This window comes from Heterodontus francisci, chromosome 37, assembly GCF_036365525.1.
Source record: "Heterodontus francisci isolate sHetFra1 chromosome 37, sHetFra1.hap1, whole genome shotgun sequence".
Lineage (NCBI taxonomy): Eukaryota > Metazoa > Chordata > Chondrichthyes > Heterodontiformes > Heterodontidae > Heterodontus > Heterodontus francisci.
In genome coordinates this window covers 29521385-29545436 of record NC_090407.1, presented here as the reverse complement: position 1 = coordinate 29545436, position 24052 = coordinate 29521385, and the positions used below count along the sequence as shown (strand labels likewise).

Here is a 24052-nt window from a genome sequence, read left to right as displayed (position 1 = left end):
AGAAGGTTCCTCAAATGAGGCTATATGGTAGAACTTAAGAACAAAAGGGGGGCAATCACTTGGCTGGGTGTGTGCTACATGCCTCCAAACAGTCAGGGAGAAATAGAGATATGTGGGCAAATCTCAGAGAGGTGTAACAATAATAGGGTAATAATAGTAGGGGATTTCAACTTACCTAATATCAGCTGGGATAGTCTTAGTGCAAAAGGCTCAAAGGGGGAGAAATTCTTAAAATGCATACAGGAGGGCTTTTTGAGCCAGTACGTAGAAAGTCCTCCGAGAAGGGGCAGTACTGGACCTAATCCTAGGGAATGAAGCTGGACAAATGGTAGAAGTATCAGTGGGGGAGCATTTTGGGGATAGTGACCATATCTCTGTAAGATTTAAGGTAGTTATGGAAAAGGACAAAGACGGGCCAGAAATAAAGGTACTGAATTGGGGAAAGACCAATTTCAATTTGATAAAACAGGATCTGGCCAAAGTGGACCGGGAACAGCTACTTGTAGGAAAGTCTATATCAGGCCAGTGGGAGTAATTCAAAGAGGAAATAGTGAGGGTTCAGAGCCAACGTGTACCTGTTAAGGTAAAGGGTAGGGCCATCAAGTCCAGGGAACCCTGGAAGTCAAGGGATATAGAGTATTGGATCAGGAAAAAAAAGGAGGCTTATGGCAGTTTCGGAGCACTGAAAACAGCGGAGGCATTAGAGGAGTATAGAAAGTGTAGGGGGATACTTAAAAAAGTAATTAAGAGAGCGAAGAGGGGACAAGAAAAAACATTGGTGGGCAAGATAAAGGAAAATCCTAAGGCGTTTTATAAGTATATTAGGGGCAAGTGTCCAAGTGTATCAAGCCTGTGTCCTCAGTACCTTGCTGTACGGCAGCGAGGCCTGGACAACGTACGTCAGCCAAGAGCGACGTCTCAATTCATTTCATCTTCGCTGCCTCCGGAAAATCCTTGGCATCAGGTGGCAGGACTGTATCTCCAACACAGAAGTCCTCGAGGCGGCCAACATCCCCAGCATATACACCCTACTAAGCCAGCGGCGCCTGAGATGGCTTGGCCATGTGAGCCGCATGGAAGATGGCAGGATCCCCAAGGACACATTGTACAGCGAGTTCGTCACTGGTACCAGACCCACCGGCCGTCCATGGCTCCGCTTTAAAGACGTCTGCAAACACGACATGAAGTCCTGTGACATTGATCACAACTCGTGGGAGTCAGTTGCCAGCGATCGCCAGAGCTGGCGGGCAACCTTAAAAGCGGGGCTAAAGCGTGGCGAGTCGAAGAGACTTAGCAGTTGGCAGGAAAAAAGACAGAAGTGCAAGGAGAGAGCCAACTGTGTAACAGCCCCGACAACCAATTTTATCTGCAGCACCTGTGGAAGAGTCTGTCACTCTAGAATTGGCCTTTATAGCCACTCCAGGCGCTGCTGCACAAACCACTGACCACCTCCAGGCGCTTACCCATTGTCTCTCAAGACAAGAAGGCCAAAGAAGAAGAAGGGCAAGAGGATAACCAGGGAAAGAGTAGGGTCCATTAGGGACTAAAGTGGCAATCTGTGTGTGGAGCTGGAGGACATAGGTGAGGTTTTAAATGCTTACTTTTCATCTGTTTTCACTGTGGAGAACGACGATGTAGGTGTAGAGATCATGGAGGGGGATTGCGATATACTTGAACATATTAACATTGAAAGGGAGGAAATATTAGATGTTTTAGCGGGCTTAAAAGTGGATAAATCCCCAGGCCCAGATGAGATGTATCCCAGGCTGTTATGTGAGGCAAGGGAGGTGATAGCAGGGGCTCTAACACAAATTTCCAGATCCTCTCTAGCCACGGTAGAGGTGCCAGAGGACTGGAGGACAGCGAATATGGTGCCATTATTCAAGAAGGGTAGCAGGGATAAACCAGGTAATTACAGGCCAGTGAGTCTAACATCAGTGGTTGGGAAACTTTTGGAAAAAATTCGGAGCGTCAGGATTAATCTCCCTTTGGCCCATCATGTCTGTGCCTGCCATCAAGCACCTAACTATTCTAATCCCATTTTCCAGCACTTGGCCCGTAGCCTTGTATGCTATGGCTTTTCAAGTGCTCATCTAAATACTTTTTAAATGTTGTGAGGGTTCCTGCCTCTACCACCTCTTCAGGCAGTGCATTCCAGATTCCAACCACCCTTTGGGTGAAAAAGCTTTTCCTCAAATCCCCTCTAAACCTCCTGCCCCTTACCTTAAATCTATGCCCCCTGGTTATTGACCCCTCCGCTAAGGAAAAAGTTTCTTCCTATCTAACCTATCAATGCCCCTCATAATTTTGTATACCTCAATCATGTCCCCCCTCAGCCTTCTCTGCTCTAAGGAAAACAACCCTAGCCTTTTCAGTCTCTCTTCATAGCTGAAATTCTCCAGCCCAGGCAACATCCTGGTGAATCTCTTCTGCACCCTCTCCAGTGCAATTACATCCTTCCTATAGTGTGGTGCCCAGAACTGTACACAGTATTCCAGCTGTGGCCTAACTAGCGTTTTATACAGCTCCATCATAACCTCCCTGCTCTTATATTCTATGCCTCAGCTAATAAAGGCAAGTATCCCATATGCCTTCCTAACCACCTTATCTACCTGTGCTGCTGCCTTCAGTGATCTATGGACAAGTACAGCACTGTGGGCGGCACAGTGGCGCAGTGGTTAGCACCACAGCCTCACAGCTCCAGTGACCCGGGTTTGGTTCTGGGTACTGCCTGTGCGGAGTTTGCAAGTTCTCCCTGTGACCGCATGGGTTTCGTCAGGTGCTCCGATTTCCTCCCACAGCCAAAGACTTGCAGGTTGATAGGTAAATTGGCCATTGTAAATTGCCCCTAGTGTAGATAGGAGAATTGAGGGAAGGTGGGGATGTGGTAGGGAATATGGGATTAATGTAGGATTAGTATAAATGGGTTGTTGATGGTTGGTACAGACTTGGTGGGCCGAAGGGCCTGTTTCAGTGCTGTATCTCTCTATGACTCTAAGTATACTGAGGTCTTTCTGTACTTCCTCGGGTCCTACCATCCATTGTATATTCCCTTGCCTTGTTAGTCCTCCCAAAATGCATCACCTCACACTTCTCAGGATTAAATTCCATTTGCCACTGCTCTGCCCATCTTACCAGCCCATCTATATCGTCCTGTAATCTAAGGCTTTCCTCCTCACTATTTATGGCACCACCAATTTTTGTGTCATCCGCTTCACATTACTGTAGGAAAAGGTGCAGATTGATGGAGACAGTGTCCATGTGTTTAGAGTGACAATATTTTTTGTAAAAGGTCGAAATCCTATCTCCTGAACTCATGAAACAAATTGAAGTGGCTGAATTCCAGCCACTCCTGACTTCCAGTTAAGATTGATGCTGAATCATGCTCCTCAGCTGGGATTTATTTTGCTTAAGCTGCTCATTGTCTCATTATTAATTGCAGCTGAGTTCCTTTCCATTTGATCCATTTTCACCTCTACTTGCGATGGGTGTTGTGTTTTTTTTATTAAAAAAAGCTTATTTCTGGTTGAGAGCATGCGGTGTTTGTGTTGCATCTCGTCTGGTAACTCCCTCTGTTTAGTTCTGTGGGAATTTGTGCTTGTATCCTTTTTAATTACTTTCTATCTATTCCTGGTTGCATTCCCTGTCAGGCTGATTGGATGCTACCATCAAGCTTTCGGGTTCTTCTCGAGCTTGCCATTTGTTCAGATAAATTAATTTCTCCTCTCCCATTTCCCATACAAACTCTAATTTAAAGGCTTGTTTGCTTCTTTGGTATTCATTTCTCATTTATTGCTGGTAGTTGATGGTTGCATATTGGGAGTTTACTTTTCTTCAGTGTTTTTTTAAATCTTTGGGAGAATTATTTTATTAAATGGCCGAATTGTGCAACTCACACTCTCTCGTGGTCTATATAAAAGGTGGCTTAAAAAAAACTGTGTGTTTGTTCCAGTACAAACTTTTCCATTGTGTTTTTGGCATCTTTGATCTTAAAAAGGATTTTTAATTGAAGGATATGCTCCGTCTTATCCTTGTGGGCCATCTGCCAACAATGAGTGAGCCGCTTGCTCCCAAGCCTCTGCCAATGAAGCCTGGTGGAACAAAGTGTATTTTCAGAGAAATGCCCTGCGGTTGGGAGCTCCTCTGTTAAACTCTGTGCTGCCTTAGTCGCTCCCTTTTTGTGACTTTATCTTTGATGTGGGCAGGTTTCCTAACAATGGATTAGTAATGGGCTTCACTCAAAAGAAAATCTGTGGTCGAACTGAGCATATTTTGTGCTTAAAAATATGGACTAGCTTTTTGTGCTATTTGTACTAAGTGAAACTTGCTTGTATCCACTGCAAAAACTAGAGGGATACCATCTTCCTGAAAAAGTGCCCAGTTAACCATTTCCATTTGATATTCCCCATATTGCTTCACCCAAGTATAGATAAACACATGAGGGAGAAATGAATATGGTGATAGTTGAAGAGGGGTGGGAGGAGGACTGTTGGGCCATATGGCCTGTTTCTGTGTTGTTTATTCTGTGCATTGATTACAAATGCAGATTTGGTTGAATCATGTGTTCATATCATGTGATTCCAAAAAAACATCATTTTTTCCCCCCCAGCCACAACCAGCCAATGTCATTGTGACAATCTGATCTATTGATTGGATGCCTAATCACTTAGTTCAAAGCAGAATTCCAATTATGTGATTGATTACTTTGAACCTGAAAGTTAAGGATCTCTGGTGTCAGGTGAAGGTGTGACAGGGTATAGCTGCTATCACCATGTGCCTGATTCTTTTTGATAAAAGACAAGCCCTGCATATTCCACCCACCCCAAATCAGGTACAGTTAAGTAAAAATTGACCAAAGTTTGGTTGGATGCTCTAGCTATAAACTGTCATAATATTATTCCCTAATTTTCATTTGAAAATATTTATTCCCCATATTGCTTCAGCCCAGTCAGCCTCAGCCCAATGTACATCACCAGCTGTGGAGGATGATGTGATCTATGATGATGTTACAAATGAAGATCAATCTGCCCAGGAGCAGGGTAAGGGGTTTCTTTATAATGTATACATGAGCAAATAGATGTCCTGCTTTATCATCTTGTCGCCTGCCTATTTTTTCCCTCCATTTCTTTCATCTCCTGCTGAAGCTCCAGATTCACACTGGGGTAGGATTCCACGGGCACCAGTGACACTCTGCTACCTAACTAGTCATTTCCTTGCCTTGGCCAAGATTGTTGGCAGGCTGCTGTTCAGGGCATTCCAGTTGATCCTGATTCTTCCTTCACTGGGCATCTCCATATATGTGCTATTGAACAAGGTTAGATTGCAATCCGTAGTGAGTGTTCTGGCTGATTTTCATTTCTTTTTCATCCTCCACACTTCTTGTCTCCCTGGGCCCTGTGCTACCAGTAGATAAGAGGCAGGGCAGTGAAAATGGAAGTACCGTGCCTTTGTATGCCTTCTGTAACTTTGCACTTGAAGATCTTCAACTCTTTGAACATATCTATAATCTAAGCAGATTTGGGTACTTGTATCTACTCTCAACAGAAATCCTAAATGCGTGTTAATACCCAACCCTCTCAACATGGAGCTGGGAAAGCCTGTAAGCCTGTTTTTGTACTTTGCTGCCTTTATCTTGAATTGTTTATAAAATTATTCTCAATGCTCAATCACTAGTAGGGTGTTTGATATTTGTATCAAATCCATATCCTTGTTACTGCTGTATAGTTGATTCAGCTCCCTCAGTGCCCCTGATAAGCTCCTGGTATTTTAATTATTTTCATTTGAATTCCCGTAAGAGCTTATTGATATTGTCAAAGCTTCTCATTATCAATCATTGGAGTTTAAAAGCTTGTTTGTAATTTCACTTCATACAGTGCCCATGGATGAATTGATCTATGATGATGTGCATCGAGAAACAGGCTGCACCAGTCCAGCACAGCTTGAAGAGGGTTGGAGTTCTAGTGAATTTGAGAGCTATGACGAACACTCAGATGAAGAAAATAAACCTGGAGGAGAGCAGCAAAAATCCAAAGCTGCCCTTCAGCCAAAGGTGAAAGTCATGGTGATCGATAATGTCACCAGACGTTGGGACAGTTAGCCGAGTGATTTGTGAAGTCTGACTTTGCAGGTTGGTTATATTTTGTAGACCAGGGAGACAAATTTTGCTCTCAGATTGTACCATTTATGGCAGTTTAGATGCTTGTTCTTTAACAAAGTATAGCACAGGAAGTGAAGTGGTGTCATGTGGAGAGTTTGAAGAATAGCATTTATGAAGTGACTGGACTATGGTAACACTTGTTCATATTTGGATTGAATTAAAACACATTGTCACTGGAAGTGAAGGTTGCTCAGATGGTAGGAGGCTTGACGGATTGTAGGTAAGTGCAAGATTTGATTCTAGGAAATGCGTTGGAGAGTGACTGAATCTAAATCTTAAGGGAGAAATTAAGTATCCAAAGCCCATTTGAGTTGGAAAACTGAGGCAAACCAAGCTTTTGTTTGAGTTGAAAGGAGTAATGGTTGGGTTGAAGAAATGGTGGTGTGAGCACAGTGTCATGGGGGATCATTATGATGTTTATAAGAGGCCAAAATAAAATGCATTGTCCTCGGAGGCCAAAGGACTTGGTAAGTTGTGATACGCAAAACTTGGCTGGGCAAAATGTGGATTGATTTCAATAGCCAAAGAAGGTATTGGCTGGATGCAAAGACTAGCGGGTGTGAAGAGTGGGAAGGTGGGAACAAAGGTTCAGGTAAAGAAACCAAAAGCTTTTGACTGGAAGATCTGAGGGAAGCAGCAGCGTGCAAAATTGGATCCTAAGCTGAGTGAAGAAGGAATGTCTATGAATTAGTTTTGTCTAGCTATCGAGAATGGTTAAGAAATAAGAGCACCTGGATTTGCGTGCCTGAGTTGTTAGGAAATACTATTTTCTTGCTTTTGCCGGTACAGTCTTTATTTGGATACAAAGGTTGAAGCTTCTGACCTTGTCAACTCAAATATAATGTTCTAATTTACTCAAATGCTTTGTTCTGCTTCAAGGGGAATAAAATGACCGTGTAGGAAATTCAGATGAGCTTTTGAACGTTTGGTTTCATGGCTTATTGATTCAGGGTGGAATTTTCATTTATAAATGTATGTTTTGGATCTCTTGGAAGTTGCAGACCATATAAAGTGACCTGAGATTTCTGGAGAAATCCTGGCTTACTGTTATTGGGGTTTCAAGTCGAAAGGCCCTAAATTATCTAATGTTAACTGCTGGTTAAACGAGCAAGTAATTCCTGCAAGCATTAATGTGCCGATAGATTCTGGACACCCAGGTGGTGGGATAACTGCAAATATTTTATACTCTTCATAGTAATGCTTCCAGCTTTGGATGGGAGGGCAGGGAATAAGATTGAGAGAAAAGGTTAATGGCTAAACCTACTCTGTGAAGTGCCTTGGGATGTTTTCTCTACATTAAAGGTGCTTTTTAATGCAGGTTTTTGAACTATAGCAATAAATGGAAGCAAGAAGGCAAAGGAGGAGGTGGAGGAAGGAAGTGACTTGTGAAAACTACATTCAAGGCTGGCTATTTTTAAATAACATTTTAGGTATTTGTAAAATGCACACATATAGATATAAAAGGATAACAACAATTGTTGCACAGTTAAGTGAGAAAAAGCAACCCCTCTTGGACATTGTTTTCCCAACTCAGACTATCGATATGAGACCTCGTGTTCTTTCTATATTATTGTGGTGTAATGTACAAAAATTCAACTTTTTCAGTCATCCTTTGCTAATTTGTGGTACACTACAGCTTACACAATACTTGCAGATGCATTGAGGATCATGTATATGTTTGGGAATACCTGGTAACAGGAGTTGTTTATTCCTTGAGGGCTGTGACCCCATGTTTTGTTGTTTCTTTATGCCAGTACTGTTCTAGTCCAGGGTAATTCAAACATTTTTAGCTAAATTCTCTTCGTCAGCATGCTTTCGTCAGTTTTTAATAAGCTTGCATGAAAACTAATGCAATGATGGTCTTGTGTTTTTAAATGGAATAGTGTCTTTGTACTTTAGCAGCATTTACCAGAAATATCATGGTAATGGTTGTTCAAAAGTGAATTAGATGTATGGGCAGTCCAGGTTGTCAGTGCCTAATGTGAGTGGCACCTGATAGAAGATAGAGGGCCAAACCACTGAAGAAATTTCATCTATTAACTTGCAAATATTTTGATGCACTGCTTTCTCTCTTTGTGGGTAAATAAGGCCAAAAATGTGGCTGGGGACCGGGAACGAGAGATGTTTTCCATAATACAGCGCAATGTGTATGTGATATCATAGACACACATTAAAATGGGAGTCTGATTGTTAAAGGTGGAGTATTACAGAACAAGTATTGCATATCCCTAAAGAATGAACAGGCAGATTATTGGGGAGGATGGGTAAGGAGAAAAAATTATTTTGTACCACACAGTATTTGAAGTGTATCTTTTTCTCAATGTGCTTTTAAAGTCTGTAACCCATCAAGGGTTGGGATGGAACTGGTCCTGATTGCTTAGTTGGTAAGTGCAGTGCTCAGTGAGGAGCTGATTTGTGCAGATCAGGCAGGTCCTGCATTTTATCTCCTCCTATCCCAACTGTTAGTTAATCTCAACTGGGACAGCATTGGGAATGGCTGCAAATGGGGATCAAACTTAGTAATCTCTGGCTCGGTTAGATGTACTACTTTTAACAATTGAGCCATTGGTGAGTCTGGTGTACATGGGTTTCTAAGAAATTCTTAAGTTGGCAGTGTATTTGAGGCTACAATGCAAACATGGACCAATAGAGTAAAGGCTGCGTTTACTGACAACGCAGCCACTAGGCGGCGCTGTACTAGCACATGCACAAATGCAGCCTCATCCACTTAAATGTCACTGTCTGCGACGTTCAGGCCATTGCCAGGATTCAAGATGGCGCTGCTCAATTTATTACAGAAAAGCAACTTCAACCCATGGCAGCACACAATGGACCTGTTTGATACACAGAGAACATTGTGCTGTTTAAAGTCTCATCAGAAGCACAGCACCTCTGACAGTGCTGCACACCCTCTGTAATTGTGAGGTTTCAGTGCCATCCCGCTCTCCGGCCGCTCATTCCTCATCCCCCTCCTCCCCACCATCCCTCCAGACGCTAGCTCTAGGCCACGCTGCGTTCCTCCTATCGGCCACTTGCTCCTACATCACCCCGTCACCCCTCGCAGCCCGCTTTGCTTCTTCCGGCGGAGTGAATGGCGGACAGGAGGGAACTGGCCCGGGGCCTAGAGCTAGCGTCTGGAGGGATGGTGGGGGGGGGGTGGGAAGAAGCTGGGAGAGAGCGGGTGGTGGTGATGAAGGGGGAGCGGGAGGGGAGGGTGGGGGGAAGCGAGGAGCAAGCGGTCTGGAGTGAGTGGCCAGGGTGGGGGGGAGCAGTGGAGAGAGTGTCTTTCTGCGCATGCGCCTGTTGGGCCTGGCAAGGCAAGACGTAGGCTGCGCATAGGCAGCATCTCAGAGCGCAGGAGACCGTTTGCGCACGTGCGCAGCTTGGAGCGCTCTTGATGACATCGGCGGGCTGCTGCATTGTCAGGAGTCACTTTGTATTGTAAATGCTAGAGTTTAGTAGAAAAATACTCTTCGATTTTGTTTATGTACTGTATACATCAGTTTTGCTTGGGTGATGTGTTGTATTTTTGAATGGATTGGATAAAGTTTTGGACCCAGAGCTAGTTCTTTCTGTGCCATTGAGTAGTTGACTTTCCTGCATGGGGCACACTGCTTGCTTTAACTGTACTTATTCCACTCTTACACTTAATGCTGCCTACTTTTGAATGATGTCAGCCCTTGGTGCAAATATCACTTCCTGCTGCCAGTATGATCAAAGCAGACTTTTATTGGCCTTTTGTAAAGTTTTAAAACGAACAGGATTAGCCCCTTAAACCTGACCTCCAACATTAACTTCATTTCTGTCTGTAGTGCTTGTATCTTTACATTATCAGTACTGGGCTTTCATTGAATGTTAACACACACAATGTCTTTTCATACTACGTCACTAACTCTCATGCACTTCTATTCCTCTGCCACCCATCTTTATTTTTCTTTCTTTTGCTTGTCCTTCTCTCCTGGTTGCTGCTCAGCTTTCCCCGGATCTCAATAGACTGAAGGAGAAGTACGCCAGGACTAAGAGAGAATTCCTGGCTATGAAAGTCAGGGGCAGAGACGTACAGGAGCTGAAACAGCGATATGATTGCAAGGTACCTCTCCATCTTTCTACTTCTCTCAGGTTAGAGAACCCTAGGGACACTAATAGAACTGGGGAGCGAGGCCTCTGTGCTACTTTCAAACACAAAATCTGGATCCTGAGCACTTGGGCAGTCTCGACCCATTTGCTAGTGGGTGTGGCTGCACAGTGTTTGAATTTCAGCGAGACCACAGGATGGCTGGATTGGGAAATGAGATACTATTGCAATAGGGATATTTTCTGAAGTTGGAGTTCAGGTATGTTGTTGGGGTTGAGTACAGAAAGCTTTACTCTGAATCTAACTCTTCAACACTTGGCCTGGGAGTGCATGAGCTAACGCTGGGTACCTGAAACGGGCAGTGTTCCATTTCTCAACACTGACATTTCTCACCTTGCTGATTTTTGAAAATCCACTAATGTCACAGGTTCATTACATGATTCAGTATACCTTTTGGATCCCACATTATCTATTTTTTAAAAAAGGAGTCCTCTGTCTGATATCCCACCACACTGCTTTCATTTTCCAAGCTTCCGCATTGAAGGAATATCACCAAGTTGAAAAATTACAAGAGAGAAGTGGTTTGATGATGGAAATTGTGGATTTTAGTAGGTTACCAAATTAGAGCGAACAGTGGTACAATGTATTTTGATTTCAGTACCTGCGGATGAAGGAAGAACCTGCAGAGAAGGTGTATTTGGAACTTTGGAAAAACAAAAGAAGAAAGCTCAAAGGAGCAATAGACATAAGAGCATTCATAAAGTAGAGAAGGATGTGTTGGAGAGAGAAAGTTGAAGCTAGAAATGATTTGCTTGTCTCTAGACCTTTTGTGATTCCAAAAAAACCTCACTGTTGGAACAATTCTACTTGAAGCTTGCTTTGTTTTTGAAAGAACAGTTGCCTGAAGGAATGATGTCTGGAGATATTGGCAACCTCAATTCTATTAGTGTTACTGGTACAAGGATACTAACCCTAATATACACACATATTAACTGTCATATTATTCTTCACACCAGATGCAACAACTAATGAAAGCAGCAAGGAATGGGACTAAAGACGGGTTGGAGAAGACAAAAAATGCAGTAATGCGCAAAGTCTCGTTCCTTCAAAAGAGAGATCCTCAAGGTATTGTTAACCAGTTTGAACTGAGTCATGGGCTCTTTCTGTATATTAATACTGTTACCAAGAAATTTGTGAAAGTGTAACTCTTCTGTCTCATGGCTTCTTAGACTTTTTTTTCTGTGGTTTACAGTGATTATTATGTACAAATTATGGGCCTTTTTGGATCTTAAAGAGTATATTTGTGAATGAGCCATAACTTGGTCTTTATTAATGGGATTTTAGCACTGTCAAATTGGAAAGGTGGGCTAGGCGTGTTGTGATGTTGTAGAAAGTATTTAAAAACATGAAAGACCTATTGTGGTTCAACAAACTCACTCTTGTTAATTTGTCTTAGTCCTATCTTTCAGTCTTATCGCCATATCCTTCAACTTCTTCCTTCAGCCGATATTTGCCTAATTGCCTCCTAGTAAGCTGTCTACCCTTGCATCTTGTTCCATAAGCCTAATAGTCCTGTTAACGTGACATATGGCTCTTATTGCTGTCCCCCAAAATGACCTTTTTTCCAATTTTAAAGGCACCAAAATTAACAACAGCAAACCCATCAAATTAAGAAAGCTGGAGTTTCCCCCAATGACGCACTTAGTGCATTGCAAGGGTTGATTCCAGAACTGTGCTAATTTAGCTGGTGTCAGTTTTGGTGATGCTACAGACATCTCAAATGGTATTGGCAATTCTGGGCTAGAGAAGGGAAGTGTCAACAGGTGCCAGAGACTGTTGGTGGAGGTAGGTGAGAGCTGACTAACTTGGTGTTCGCAAAGTGGCTGGGGTAGGCCATTCAGCCCTCTTTTGCCTACTGCAAATAACCTTTAGTTGCCCGTCACAGCATTTAACTGTTAAGTGATTGCAGAGTTTTTTTTCTCCTCTACCCTACCTGGTAGGTCAGTTGAGTATTAAGCCAGTTTGCGCTTAAATTGCACTGTTCATTCTGGGTAAAAATTGGTGCTTAGTGGATATGGAGGTCAGTTGTGATAATCTTCATGAACGAGTAACCTGCTGACACTCGGTGAAATTAGTCTTGGGTGGTGGTGCCAAGCGAGTGATGGTGGATAAACAACCTGTTTCATGTCACGCCCAAAATGCAAAAGAAAATCGGGCAGGGTATAAAATGGCCTGTTGATTCACTATCACCTGTTTTTCGCTACTGCTGAAGACCAAATTCACCCCTACACTAGAGGGACAGTGATGAAGGTGAGCTACCCAAGGGCAGCTAGTGCCAGTGGAACAGCTCACCAGCACACATTTAGAAAAGTGGATGGACGGATGAATCAAGAAGGCTAATGGCAAAGATTTGACCTAGTGTGAGGAAGTTACATGTATTTTTTTCACAAATAGATTCCCTCTTCCAGTCTCTCCTGTAACATCTGTTTGAGTCTGTGGCTGTACTCCTCAGTAGAAAAAATATCTGCTTGGGTAATCTAATCTGTAGAGTGTGGGTTTCCTGCTCAGCTACATTGAGCGCCATCCTTGTGTAATCTTATTGTCCTGTTGCAAAAATAGATGTCCCCTTTTAGGGAAACATTTGCAGTAATACTGCATCTAGGAGTTGCGTTTTGAGTCATGTTAACTACAGACGAACTGGCTGAAGTTGTCATTTTAAAATGTTAAGTTTACAGTAAACTTCAGATTTGTTCAAAGATCATCTGCTTGTATGAGTGAAACAAGACAGCCACAGTTTCCAATAAAGTACGGTTTTTTTCTTCTTGGCCTTCTCTTTAATTAATCGTCCTGGTCATTTCCAGGAGTGTGAGGTGTTCTCGCCTACAATCACCATTCTTCATCTATAAGGTGAACCAGTGAGCATCAGCAGCCGATTTCTCCACATTGGGACAATTCAGTTGGCCGGTTTCTGCCCATCTTGAATCTGAACAACATGGGAGTCGATGACTAGCTATTAGAAACAGGAAGCTTGGCTGATTTTATTTTTAAAACCGCAAATTCCTCCTCCCTTGCCCAGAGGCCTTGAGGCCTATTATAGCACCATGGATGTTGCTCCAAGTGACATCAGTGTACTGAGAACGGGCTGGATATCCAATCAGGGAATCTCTTTATAAACAAAAAGCAAAGAAACTACAGATCCTGGAAATATAGAAGCACCAGAAAGTGCTGCAAACACTCAGCATGCCAGTTTGCATCTGTGGAGAGAACGGATGAGTTCATGTTTCAGGTGTAGACTCTTCAGCAGAGCCAGGAGATATTCGAGATAGGACAACATTTGAAAGAGAACAGAACAAAGAGAAGGGTGAGGGAAAAGGTACTGCTAACAACCAGTTTGAACTGCAAAGTGTGTTCTCCTCCTGCCTTTCCTTTTTGTTCTGTTCCTTTTTAAATACTGTTTATCTTTAATTTCTTCCATCTATTAATACACCTATTGTATGGAAAATACAATCTTATTGTCTTAATTGCTTCCAGTGTTACATAATTTTGAACCATCGTTTTTTTTCCAGATCATTATGAAGAGGATGATGCTGGATATCTCGACGTTCAGGTGTCAGACTCGAAACATCCTCCACCGGAACTCAGCCCCATGCCAGCAGGGCTGACCCCTCAGCAGGTCTGTAGCCTTTAACACTTCAACTCTATAGCATAATGCCAGGGTTCTTGGGTGTCCTTTTCTCACACAGCTGAGCCATGCAGGCCAGGAAGGTTCCAAGTTTGACTTCTAACCTGTGTTAAGTTAGCCGATCTCAGCCAGTAGTTAGGAAGGATTGCGATTGGTCTAAGAGGAGGGAAATATCAGCAAGAGTTCCTGCTGTGGGTTGCTATACAGCGATCCCTCACCATCCAGGCTCACAAATGTGGAATGGACACTTGGGCAAGTTCCCAGTAGGTGGCTAGTGTTAATTGAGTCATACTTTGAGTCAGTGCCTCAGAAGAGGATGGGGAAAAAAGTTAGGGAGAGAGCAGGTAAGTGATTTGCTTCCACAACTCTACCCATGGTACTCTTGAATTGGCCATAGAAGGGTAATTCACCCTTTTTTGGTTTCCTCTTACCTCTTCTTTTCCCCACCTTGCCCCTGTCCTGCACCCCATCAATTCCAGTGACTTTTCTTCCTGTTTTTAAAAAAAAAAGACATGTATTTATATGGTGCTTTTCACGGCCACTGGACGTCTCAAAGCACTTTACAGCCAATAAAGTACTTTTGAAGTATAGTCATTGTTATAATGTCGGAAACATGGCAGCTAATTGGTGCACAGCAAGCTCCCACAAGCAGCAATATGATAATGACCAGATGATCTGTTTTTTTGTGATGTTGATTGAGGGATAAATCTTGGTCAGGACACCGGGGAGAACTCCCCTGCTCTTCACAAGAACTAGGTTCAAAATAGTGCCATGTGATCTCTTACATCCACCCAAGCAGGCAGCTGGGGCCCTGGTTTAACAGCTCATCTGAAAGACAGCACCTTTGACAGTGCAGCACTCCCTCAGTGCTGCACTGGAGTGTCAGCATAGATTTTTGTGCTCCTGTCCTGGATTAGGATGTGAACCTGGAACATTGTGACTCGGAGGCAAGAGTGCTACCAACTGAGCCACGGCAGACACTCTGCCAACAGGATTTGATGTGCAGTGGCATGTTTGGATGGTTATAAATACCCAATTAGGAGGTGTGCCTGTTAACTGTTTGAGTCCTTCTGGTCTCCAATCCAAACATTCATAAAGATACAGAATTTTAAATAGAATGTGTTTTCAGAAGGAGGGATTTGATGCGTTTGAGGATTGCAGTATCCCTTTCTCTGGGTTATAGACCAATCTGCTTGATTTTGTTTTTATTTTTTTATGGAACGTGGGTGCCACAGTTAAGGTCAGCATTTGTTGCCCATCCCTAATTGCCCTTGACAACTGAGTGGCTTGCTAGGCCATTTCAGAGGGCAGTTAAGAGTCAACTACATTGCTGTGGGTCTGGAGTCACATGTAGACCAGACCAGGTAAGGACAGTGGCGCAGTGGTTAGCACCGCAGCCTCACAGCTCCAGCCACCCGGGTTCAATTCTGTATAGGTAGGTGGTAGGGGAATATAGGGACAGGTGGGGATGTGGTAGGAATATGGGATTAGTGTAGGATTAATATAAATGGGTGGTTGATGGTCGGCACAGACTCTGTGGGCCGAAGGGCCTGTTTCAATGCTGTATAACTAAAACTAAAAAACTAAAGGACATTAGTGAACCGGATGAGTTTTTATGACAGTAGTTTTGTGGCACCATTACTGAGACAAGCTTTCAATTCCAGATTTTTATAAATTACTTGAATTTTAAATTCCACCAGCTGCCATAACAGGATTTGAACCCATATCCCCAGGGCATTAGCCTGGGCCTTTGGATTACTCGTCCAGTGATAGTACAGTGGCTCAGTGGTTAGCACTGCAGCCTCACAGCTCCAGCGACCCGGGTTCGATTCTGGGTACTGCCTGTGCGGAGTTTGCAAGTTCTCCCTGTGACCGTGTGGGTTTTTGCCGGGTGCTCCAGTTTCCTCCCACAGCCAAAGACTTGCAGGTTGATGGGTAAATTGGCCATTGTAAATTGCCCCTATTGTAGGTAGGTAGGTGATAGGGAATATGGGATTAATGTAGGGTTAGTATAAATGGGTGGTTGTTGGTTGACACAGACTCGGTGGGCCGAAGGGACTCTTTCAGTGCTGTATCTCTATGACTATGATATTACCACTATGTCTCTGTGATCTTGATCTTTATGGTTTTGCCACCAGATATACTATTGCTATATCACAGTTCTCATTTATGAGCTCTGTAGTATGAGAGCTATATGATATGTGATACTTGGAAGATCTTTCAATGTCTGTAAATTGATTGTGAAACTTGAATATCTGTCTGTCTTGCCTAACAGATTGTGCGAAGGCATATTTTGAGTTCTATTGTGCAGAGTGAGCGGAGTTATGTCGAGTCTCTAAAGCGGATACTGCAGGTAGAAGTTTGGATTTCCATAATGTATTGCGATAAATGCTCTGTTGTGGAGGGTTGAAGGACAAAGAATAAAGATGGCAGTAGAATATATCCACAGTCTGATAGGCAAATATATACAGTGTATGTGAGGGAGGTGCTGTAGTTCTGGCAAAAGATGTGCGCAGACGTTTGAAAACCAATGAGGAGGTAGTCCTTCTAGATAGCTGGGGAACAAAGTGCCATCTGTTAGAAAAATGTGGTGAGGTAGAGATTTAATATATTTACCAAGAATTTTGGACAGTAGTATGTGACCAATGCAGATCTTGCTACTGGTCTGTGCCCGGTGTCTGTTAAGACTAAGATAGTGATTTAAACCCTGTAGGCAGCATAATCTATGTTTAATCCAGTGTCTTACTAAGCTAGTGTCTGAGGCCCACTCTCAGGAATGCTGTAACAAATCAGACCACACAATGATGGGCGCAGGTCTGTGTCTCTGAATTCCCATGGGATCAGCTTCTAACGTCACTTGTGCCGGTGCAGGTAATTGAGTGAAATTCAGCTGCTTCCCCGCAGGGAAAGAGGGGAAACTCATAGAATAATTTAACAATTATTGGTTCTATTTTAGTGGAACTTCAGCATGCTCTACGGATGTGGGTTATCTTACAGATGCTAGGTTATCCTTGCCTACAAATAGGTCCGTTGCTTTCTTTTTTTATATAAATTTATTCTGGAGATTTGAGCATTGTTGGCCAGGCTGACATTTATTGCCCATCCCTTCTTGTCTAGCAGTTTGATGTAACAGACTGGCCACTTCAGTGCCAACTACACTGGTGTTACTGGAGTTACAATCTGCCCACGGCATGCTGATTTTTACTGATGTTGACCTTTTAATTTCCAGACTTTAAAAAAAAAAATCAAATTCAGGAATCACATAGCACAGTGGGTGTACCTACACCACAAGGACTGCAGTGATTCAAGAAGGTGGTTCACCACCACGCCAAGGGCTATTAGGGATGGGCAATAAATGCTGGCCTTGCCAGTGACACCCACATCCCATGAACGAATAAAATAAATTCTCATTGCCAGGATGGAATTTCAACCTGTTTTCTCTAAATTATTAGTCCCATAATGTAACCAGCACACTGCAATACACTTGTAATGAGACAGCAAGAAAAGGAGAAGGGACCACATTGCATCCCAGTTCATCACAACTGGGCAAACCATGAATGGAGACTCAGAGGCACATGGCGCAACAAGTTAGGGAACATTTACAATACGACCCTCTTTGCCATTAGCTATGATATTGTACTGAGGACCTAATCCACAATGAAAGTTTTTCCACAAGGATACCACAGACTCTTCCTTTAAAATCTCTGAATGTTCCCTCTCTCCCTCGGCTTTATTTTAAGGAGTATAAGAAGCCATTGCTGGAGGCGGAGCCAAAGTTACTGAGCGTGAGGAAGTTGCAGCTGGTGTTTTACCGTCTGAAAGAAGTTCTTCAGTGCCATTCGATGTTTCAGATCGCCCTGTCTTCACGGGTAGCTGAGTGGGATTCCACAGAGAAAATTGGAGATCTCTTTGTAGCTTCAGTAAGTGTGCATTGTGCTTCTTCCCATTCCCTTGCTCACCCAGCCAAGTTCAGTATGCCACCCAGCAGCAGACTGAAATGGAATGGCTGCAGTGAGATAGTGCTATGCTGTATAATGGGGTTCTTGCTTAATTCCAGCATGGATATCATTGATAATACTGAGGTGCGGTTCAAAGAACCTTGGGAAATGCGCCTCTACTTGATACACTGGGTGTAGGTTAACCTGCGGCTGTAACTTTGTGGAATTTTTTTTTTTGCTTGCAGTTCTCGAAGTCTATGGTGCTGGATGTATATAGTGATTACGTGAATAACTTCACCAACGCTATGGCACTCATTAAGAAGGCCTGCCTAACCAAACCAGCTTTTCTGGAATTCCTGAAGGTGAGTTAAAGTGCAGGAGGTAACGTTCTCACCCCATGGTTGATGATTTTGTCCTTGCTCATTCATACTGTTATCAGGTGTGTTTTTTTCCCCCACTCTTTCTCCTAAAGGTTTAACTACTCATTAATAGAATGACTAGATGTGAAAAGAGATTAAAAATAACCCCATTTATTTCCCCTTTTTAAAAAAAAAGTTCTGATTTTCTTCCTTCATACAAAGGCTCCCAAAGAGGTCATTTGATACTGATCTGGACTGCAAACTGAGACTAGTTGTTTTTTCTCTCTTTCCTGCATAATTTTTCTCTTTCCCGCCCCTCCCCCCCCCACCTCCCCTCTTAGCCTCAAGGCCACTGAAGCTAATTACTGTACCCCCTATTGCCAGCTTGGCTGAGATTAGTTACCTTAGTTGATGCCCTTGTTCTGTTTGGCTAAGTGCCACAGCAGATATTTACCAACAGAACTTCTTTTGATGTTTCCACTTGTTTTGGATAAGGGTACTGATTTGTGTATCTCCCTTCCTTTAAAAAGAAATATGTTTCTATTGTGGTCTTAAGGTGGGCAGAATAAGGTCACCATGGTTACAAAATTTCTGTGGCATTGGTTCCAAAAGATTGCTCAGATGTGAGATTTAAAATGTTTACTGTGAAGAATCTTAGGAATGCATTCCACTAGGAGGCAGCAAATCCAATCTTTTGTCACCTGCCTCAGCAGAAAAGTGCTGTTTTTTTTAAAGCTGCCAGAGTGTTCCATTGCTTATTTAAAATGAATTAAATACACATTGGAAGATTAATACAGGACATGAAATGTTTAACAAAGAATGTTTTATATGTAAGTCAGTTACTGCCATTGTATTTTGTTCATTTTACTAGAAGCAATTGTATTGGGGCTCTTTTGGATGAGGTGTTAAACCGAGGCCCCGTCTGCCCTGTCAGGTGTACGTAAAAGATCTCACGGCACTATTTCGAAGAAGACCAGGGGAGTTCTTCCCGGTGCCCTGGCCAATATTTATCCCTCAATCAACATTCTGAAAACAGATTATCAGGTCATCATCAGGCTGCTGTTTGTGGGAGCTTGCTGTGTGCAAATTGGCTGCTATGTTTCCTACATTACGACAATGACTAAACTTCAAACGTACTTCGTTGGCTGTAAAGCACTTTGGGAGATCATGGCAGGCACTATATAAATGCAAGTCTTTCTTGTTTTCTGGGGGACAATTAAGGGATTCCATCTTTTTCCAAGAGTAAAGCTGACACTGGGCATGATAGTGGTAGGGTAGTGGGGTGGGATTGTGGCTTGAGGTCTTATGTCTGCTTTGCTGATTGAAAACCTTAAGAATTAATGTCCTTGTATCACTAGATACAGTAGGAAAAATTCTGATCTTGTTTCTCACTTGTATAAAAGAAGGATGTTGGTGCCCAACTTGCACTTGGGTATTTTGAGACAGTCCAATCTGAACTGAATTATCTGATCCGAAAACAGGCTGATGACAACGACATTTTGAAGTGGGGATGTCCAGGAAAGTGATTGCATCTTCTGCCCTAACCACCCTGCCCTGGCTAATTTCTGGATAGAATGTATAGATATGCAGGAAAGCAGTAGTTTACTCAGTGCCTCACCCCACGTAACGTGGGCGTGGGTGCATAAAGATGGCCACAATGTAAGTGGTTCTGTTACATACAGCGTAGTTCATGATGTGTATTGTTCAATAAAATGGGTACAATTTCAACTTTTAAGTGGGATGCTTTTTTTATTTCATGGGATGTGGGCGTTGCTGGCAAGGCCAGCATTTGTTGCCCATTCCTAATTGCCCTTGACAATGGCATTGGCTATTCCGTCACCATTCTTGGGCCTGTGGATGAGAGTCATGAAGCTAATCAAAGGTAATGAAGATGGTAAAGTAGAACAAAACAAAAAAAAAACAGGCACCATCCATTCTCAGTGCATCCCCGGGGTTACTTCCGGCCCACTCCACCTCACCTGTAACCTGCAGCCTTCATGCGCATACTCACAGCTGCCTGATTATGAATATCGATCAAAATAGGGTTCCCGTACCTTTTCTTGCTCTTCCGCAAAACAAGACAAGGAAGTGATCGGAAGAGGCGGCATTATCCTAAACTGCTGCCAAAAGCTTAGAGATGGGGTGAAAAGATAGTTTTGAGGTTACTTTTGCGAAGGGTGAAAACAGGCAGTAAATGGGTGCTGTGCTAATAAGATACATCTGTTTAAAAGTCTGGTTTTAGCTCACAATTTGGGGCTAATTGGTGATTACCATCATTTAAATGCACCTTCAGGCGCTAAACCAGACTCCCACTGGTTTCACACTCACGCTGATTAGAAGCGATTTTCGTGGTCATTATGTAGCCTTTTCCAGAAGTGTAAAATCAAATAAGAGAAGCAAAGAGAGAGCGTGAAGAGAGACTGGCAGCTAACATTAAAGGGAATCCCAAAGTTTTCTCTGGACATATAAATAGTAAAAGGGTGGTAAAAGGAGGAGTGGGGCCAATTAGGGAGAGAAAGGGAATTTACACATGGAAGCTGAGGTATTAAATGAATACTTTGCATCTGTCTTTACCAAGGAAGAAGATGCAACCCAGGCAATGGTGAATTCAGACACTAGAAGGGTATAAAATTGATAGAGGACATATTAGACAGACTGTCTGTACTTAAAGTGGATAAAACACCAGGACCAGATGGGATGCATCCAAGGATACTGAGGGAGGTTAGGGTGGAAATCGCAGAGGTGCTGGCCATAATTTTTCAGTTGTCTTTAGACTCAGTGGTGCCAGAGGACTGGAGAATTGCAAATGTTACACCCTTGTTCAAAAAAGGATGTAAAGATAAGCCCCACAACTACAGGCCAGTCAGTTTAACTTTGGTGGTGGGGAAACTTCTAGCAGAAATAATTTGGGATAAAATTGATAGTAACATGGACAAATGCGGGTTAATTAAAGAAAGAAAACATGGATTTCTTAAGGGAAAATCAAGTTTAGCTAACTTGGAGTATTTTGAAGAGATAACAGAGAAGGTTGATGAGGGCAATGCAGTTGATGTGGTGTACATGGACTTCCAAAAGGCTTTTGATACAGTGCCACACAATATACTTGTGAGCAAGGATATAGCTCTTGGACTAAAAGGGACGGTAACCGGAAAGAGAGTAGTGGTTAATGGATGTTTTTCGGGCTGGAGGGAGGTTTGTAGTGGAGTTCCCCAAGAGTTAGTGTTGGGACCCTTACTTTTCTTGATTGGAACATAGGAGCAGGAGTAGGCTATTCAGCCCATCGTGCCTGCTCCACCATTCAATACGATCATGGCTGATCCACTTCAATGCTTTTTTCCCACACTACCCTCATATCTCCTTTATGTCATTTGTATTTATAAATCTGTCAAACTCTGCTTTAAACATACTCAATGACTGAGCTTCCACAACCCTCTGGGGTAGAGAATTCCAAAGATTCACAACCCTCTGAGTAAAATAATTTCTCCTCATCTCTGTCCTAAATGACCTCCCCCTTATTTTGAAATTGTGTCCCCTGGTTCTAGATTCCCCAACCAGGGGAAACATCTTAGCTGCATCTACCCTGTCTATCTGTAAGTACTTTGTAGGTTTCAATGAGATCACCTCTCATTCTTCGAAACTCTAGAGAATACAGGCCCTGTTTCCCCAATCTCTCTTCATCGGACAGTCCCGCCATCCTGGAACTTGTCTGGTGAACCTTTCTTGCACTCCATCTATGACAATAATATCCTTCTTCAGGTAAGGGGACCAAAACTGCACACAGTATTCCAGGTGCAGTCTAACCAAGGTTCTATACAATTGAAGCAAGACTTCACTACTCCTGTGCTCAAATCCTATTGCGATAAAGGCTAACATAACATTAGCCACCTTAATTGCTTGCTGCACCTGCATGTTAGCTTTCAATGACTTATTGACAAGGATACCCAGGTCCCTTTGTACATCTACACTTTCTAATCTCTTACCATTTAAGAAATACTCTGCATATCTGTTCCTCCTACCAAAGTGGACAACCTCACATTTTTCCACATTATATTCCACCTGCCATGTTCTTGCCCACTCACCAAGTCTTTCCAAATCCCCTGAAGCCGCTTTGCATCTTCCTCACAACACACATTCCCACCTAGTTTTGTGTCATCCGCAAACTTGGAAATATTAAATTTGGTCCCGACATCCAAATCATTGATATATATTGTGAACAGCTGGGGCCCAAGCACTGATTCCTGCAGTATCCCATTAGTCACAGCCTGCCACGAGAATGACTAGTTTATTCCTACTCTCTGTTTTCTGCCTGTTAACCATTCCTTACTCCATGCCAGTATATTACCTTCTATCCCATGTGCTTTAATTTTGCTAACCGACCTGTGGGGGATTTTATCAAAGGCCTTTTGAAATTCCAAGTATACCATGTCCACCGACTCCCCTTGATCAATTCTATTAGTAACATCCTCAAAAAAAACTCCAACAGGTTCGTCAAACATGATTTCCCATCCATAAATCCATGTTGACTATGCCCAGTCAGATCATTATTCTCCAAGTGTCCATTTATCACATCCTTTAGAATAGATTCTAGCATTTTCCCAATGACTGATATACGGCTAACAGGTTTGTAATTCCCTGTTTTTTCTCTCCCTCCCTTCTTAAATAGTGGGGTGACATTTGCAACCTTCCAATCTGCAGGAACCACTCCAGAATCTATAGAATTTGGAAGATAATCACCAATGCATCCGCTATCTCCATAGCTACCTCTTTCAACGCTCTGGGATGTAGAATATTAGGTCCTGGGGACTTATCAACCTTCATCCCCATTAACTTCTCCAATACAACCTTCTTACTCATACTAATTTCCTTCAAATCCTCATTTCCCCCCTAATCCCTTGAATCTCTAACTCTGGGAGATTTCTTGTGTCTTCCTCTGTGAAGACTGACACAAAGTAATCATTTAGCTTCTCTGCCATTTCTCTATTCCCCATTATAAATTCTCCTGACTCTGCCTGTAATGGACCCACATTTGTCTTAGCCAAACGTTTCCTTTTTATGTACCTATAGAAGTCTGTTTTTATATTTTTTGCTAGCTTATAGTCATATTTTATTCTCCCTTTAGCAGTTTCTTCGCCCTCCTTAGCTGTATTTTAAAATCCTCCCAATCCTCTGGTTTACTACTATTTCTGGCAACTTTATAGGCCTTTTCTTTTAATCTTAGACAAGCTTTATCTTCCTTTGTTATCCACAGTTGACTGCCTTTACTTCTGGGGTTTTTGTGCCTTGAAGGAATGTGTGGTTGCTCTAAACTATATAATATTTCTTTAAAGACTATCCATTGCCTATATACTGTCATACCTGTTAATGTATTTTCCCAATCTACCTCAGCCAATGTTACCCTCATTTCTTCATAATTTCCTTTGTTCAAATTTAACACCCTGGCTTCAGATTGAACTACCTCACTTTCAAACATAATGTAAAATTCTATCATATTATGGTCACTCATCCCTAAAGGTTCTTTTACAGCAAGATTATTAATTAGCCCTTTCTCATTACATATTAGATCTAAAATAGTCTGTTCTCTAGTTGGTTCCTCAACATACTGCTCTACCATCCCTAACACACTACAGAAACTTGTCCTCCACAGCATTGGTGCTCATTAGGTTTACCCAGTCTATATCCAGACTGACGTCGCCCATGATTACTGTATTACCCATGCTACATGCTTCTCTAATCTCCTGATTAAAGCCATGTCCCACACTATCGCTACTGTTTGGTGGCCTATAAACAGCTCCTGCCAATGTTTGCTGCCCCTTGCTGTTTCTTAGCTCCACCCAAACAGAT

The 24052-nt window shown here is 42.7% G+C and overlaps 1 protein-coding gene across 2 annotated transcripts in view; it reads left to right on the top strand.

Annotated features, from left to right (window-relative positions):
• LOC137352221 (rho guanine nucleotide exchange factor 10-like protein) overlaps nucleotides 1–24052 on the top strand; it is a 186081-nt gene that overhangs the window by 99736 nt on the left and 62293 nt on the right. For both annotated transcript variants that reach the window (XM_068017450.1, XM_068017451.1), the window contains 7 exons: nucleotides 4944–5039; nucleotides 5874–6049; nucleotides 11249–11357; nucleotides 13799–13905; nucleotides 16190–16267; nucleotides 17655–17834; nucleotides 18098–18214. In XM_068017450.1, the coding sequence (XP_067873551.1) occupies nucleotides 4944–5039; nucleotides 5874–6049; nucleotides 11249–11357; nucleotides 13799–13905; nucleotides 16190–16267; nucleotides 17655–17834; nucleotides 18098–18214 (863 nt within the window). The remainder of the gene's footprint in view (nucleotides 1–4943; nucleotides 5040–5873; nucleotides 6050–11248; nucleotides 11358–13798; nucleotides 13906–16189; nucleotides 16268–17654; nucleotides 17835–18097; nucleotides 18215–24052) is intronic.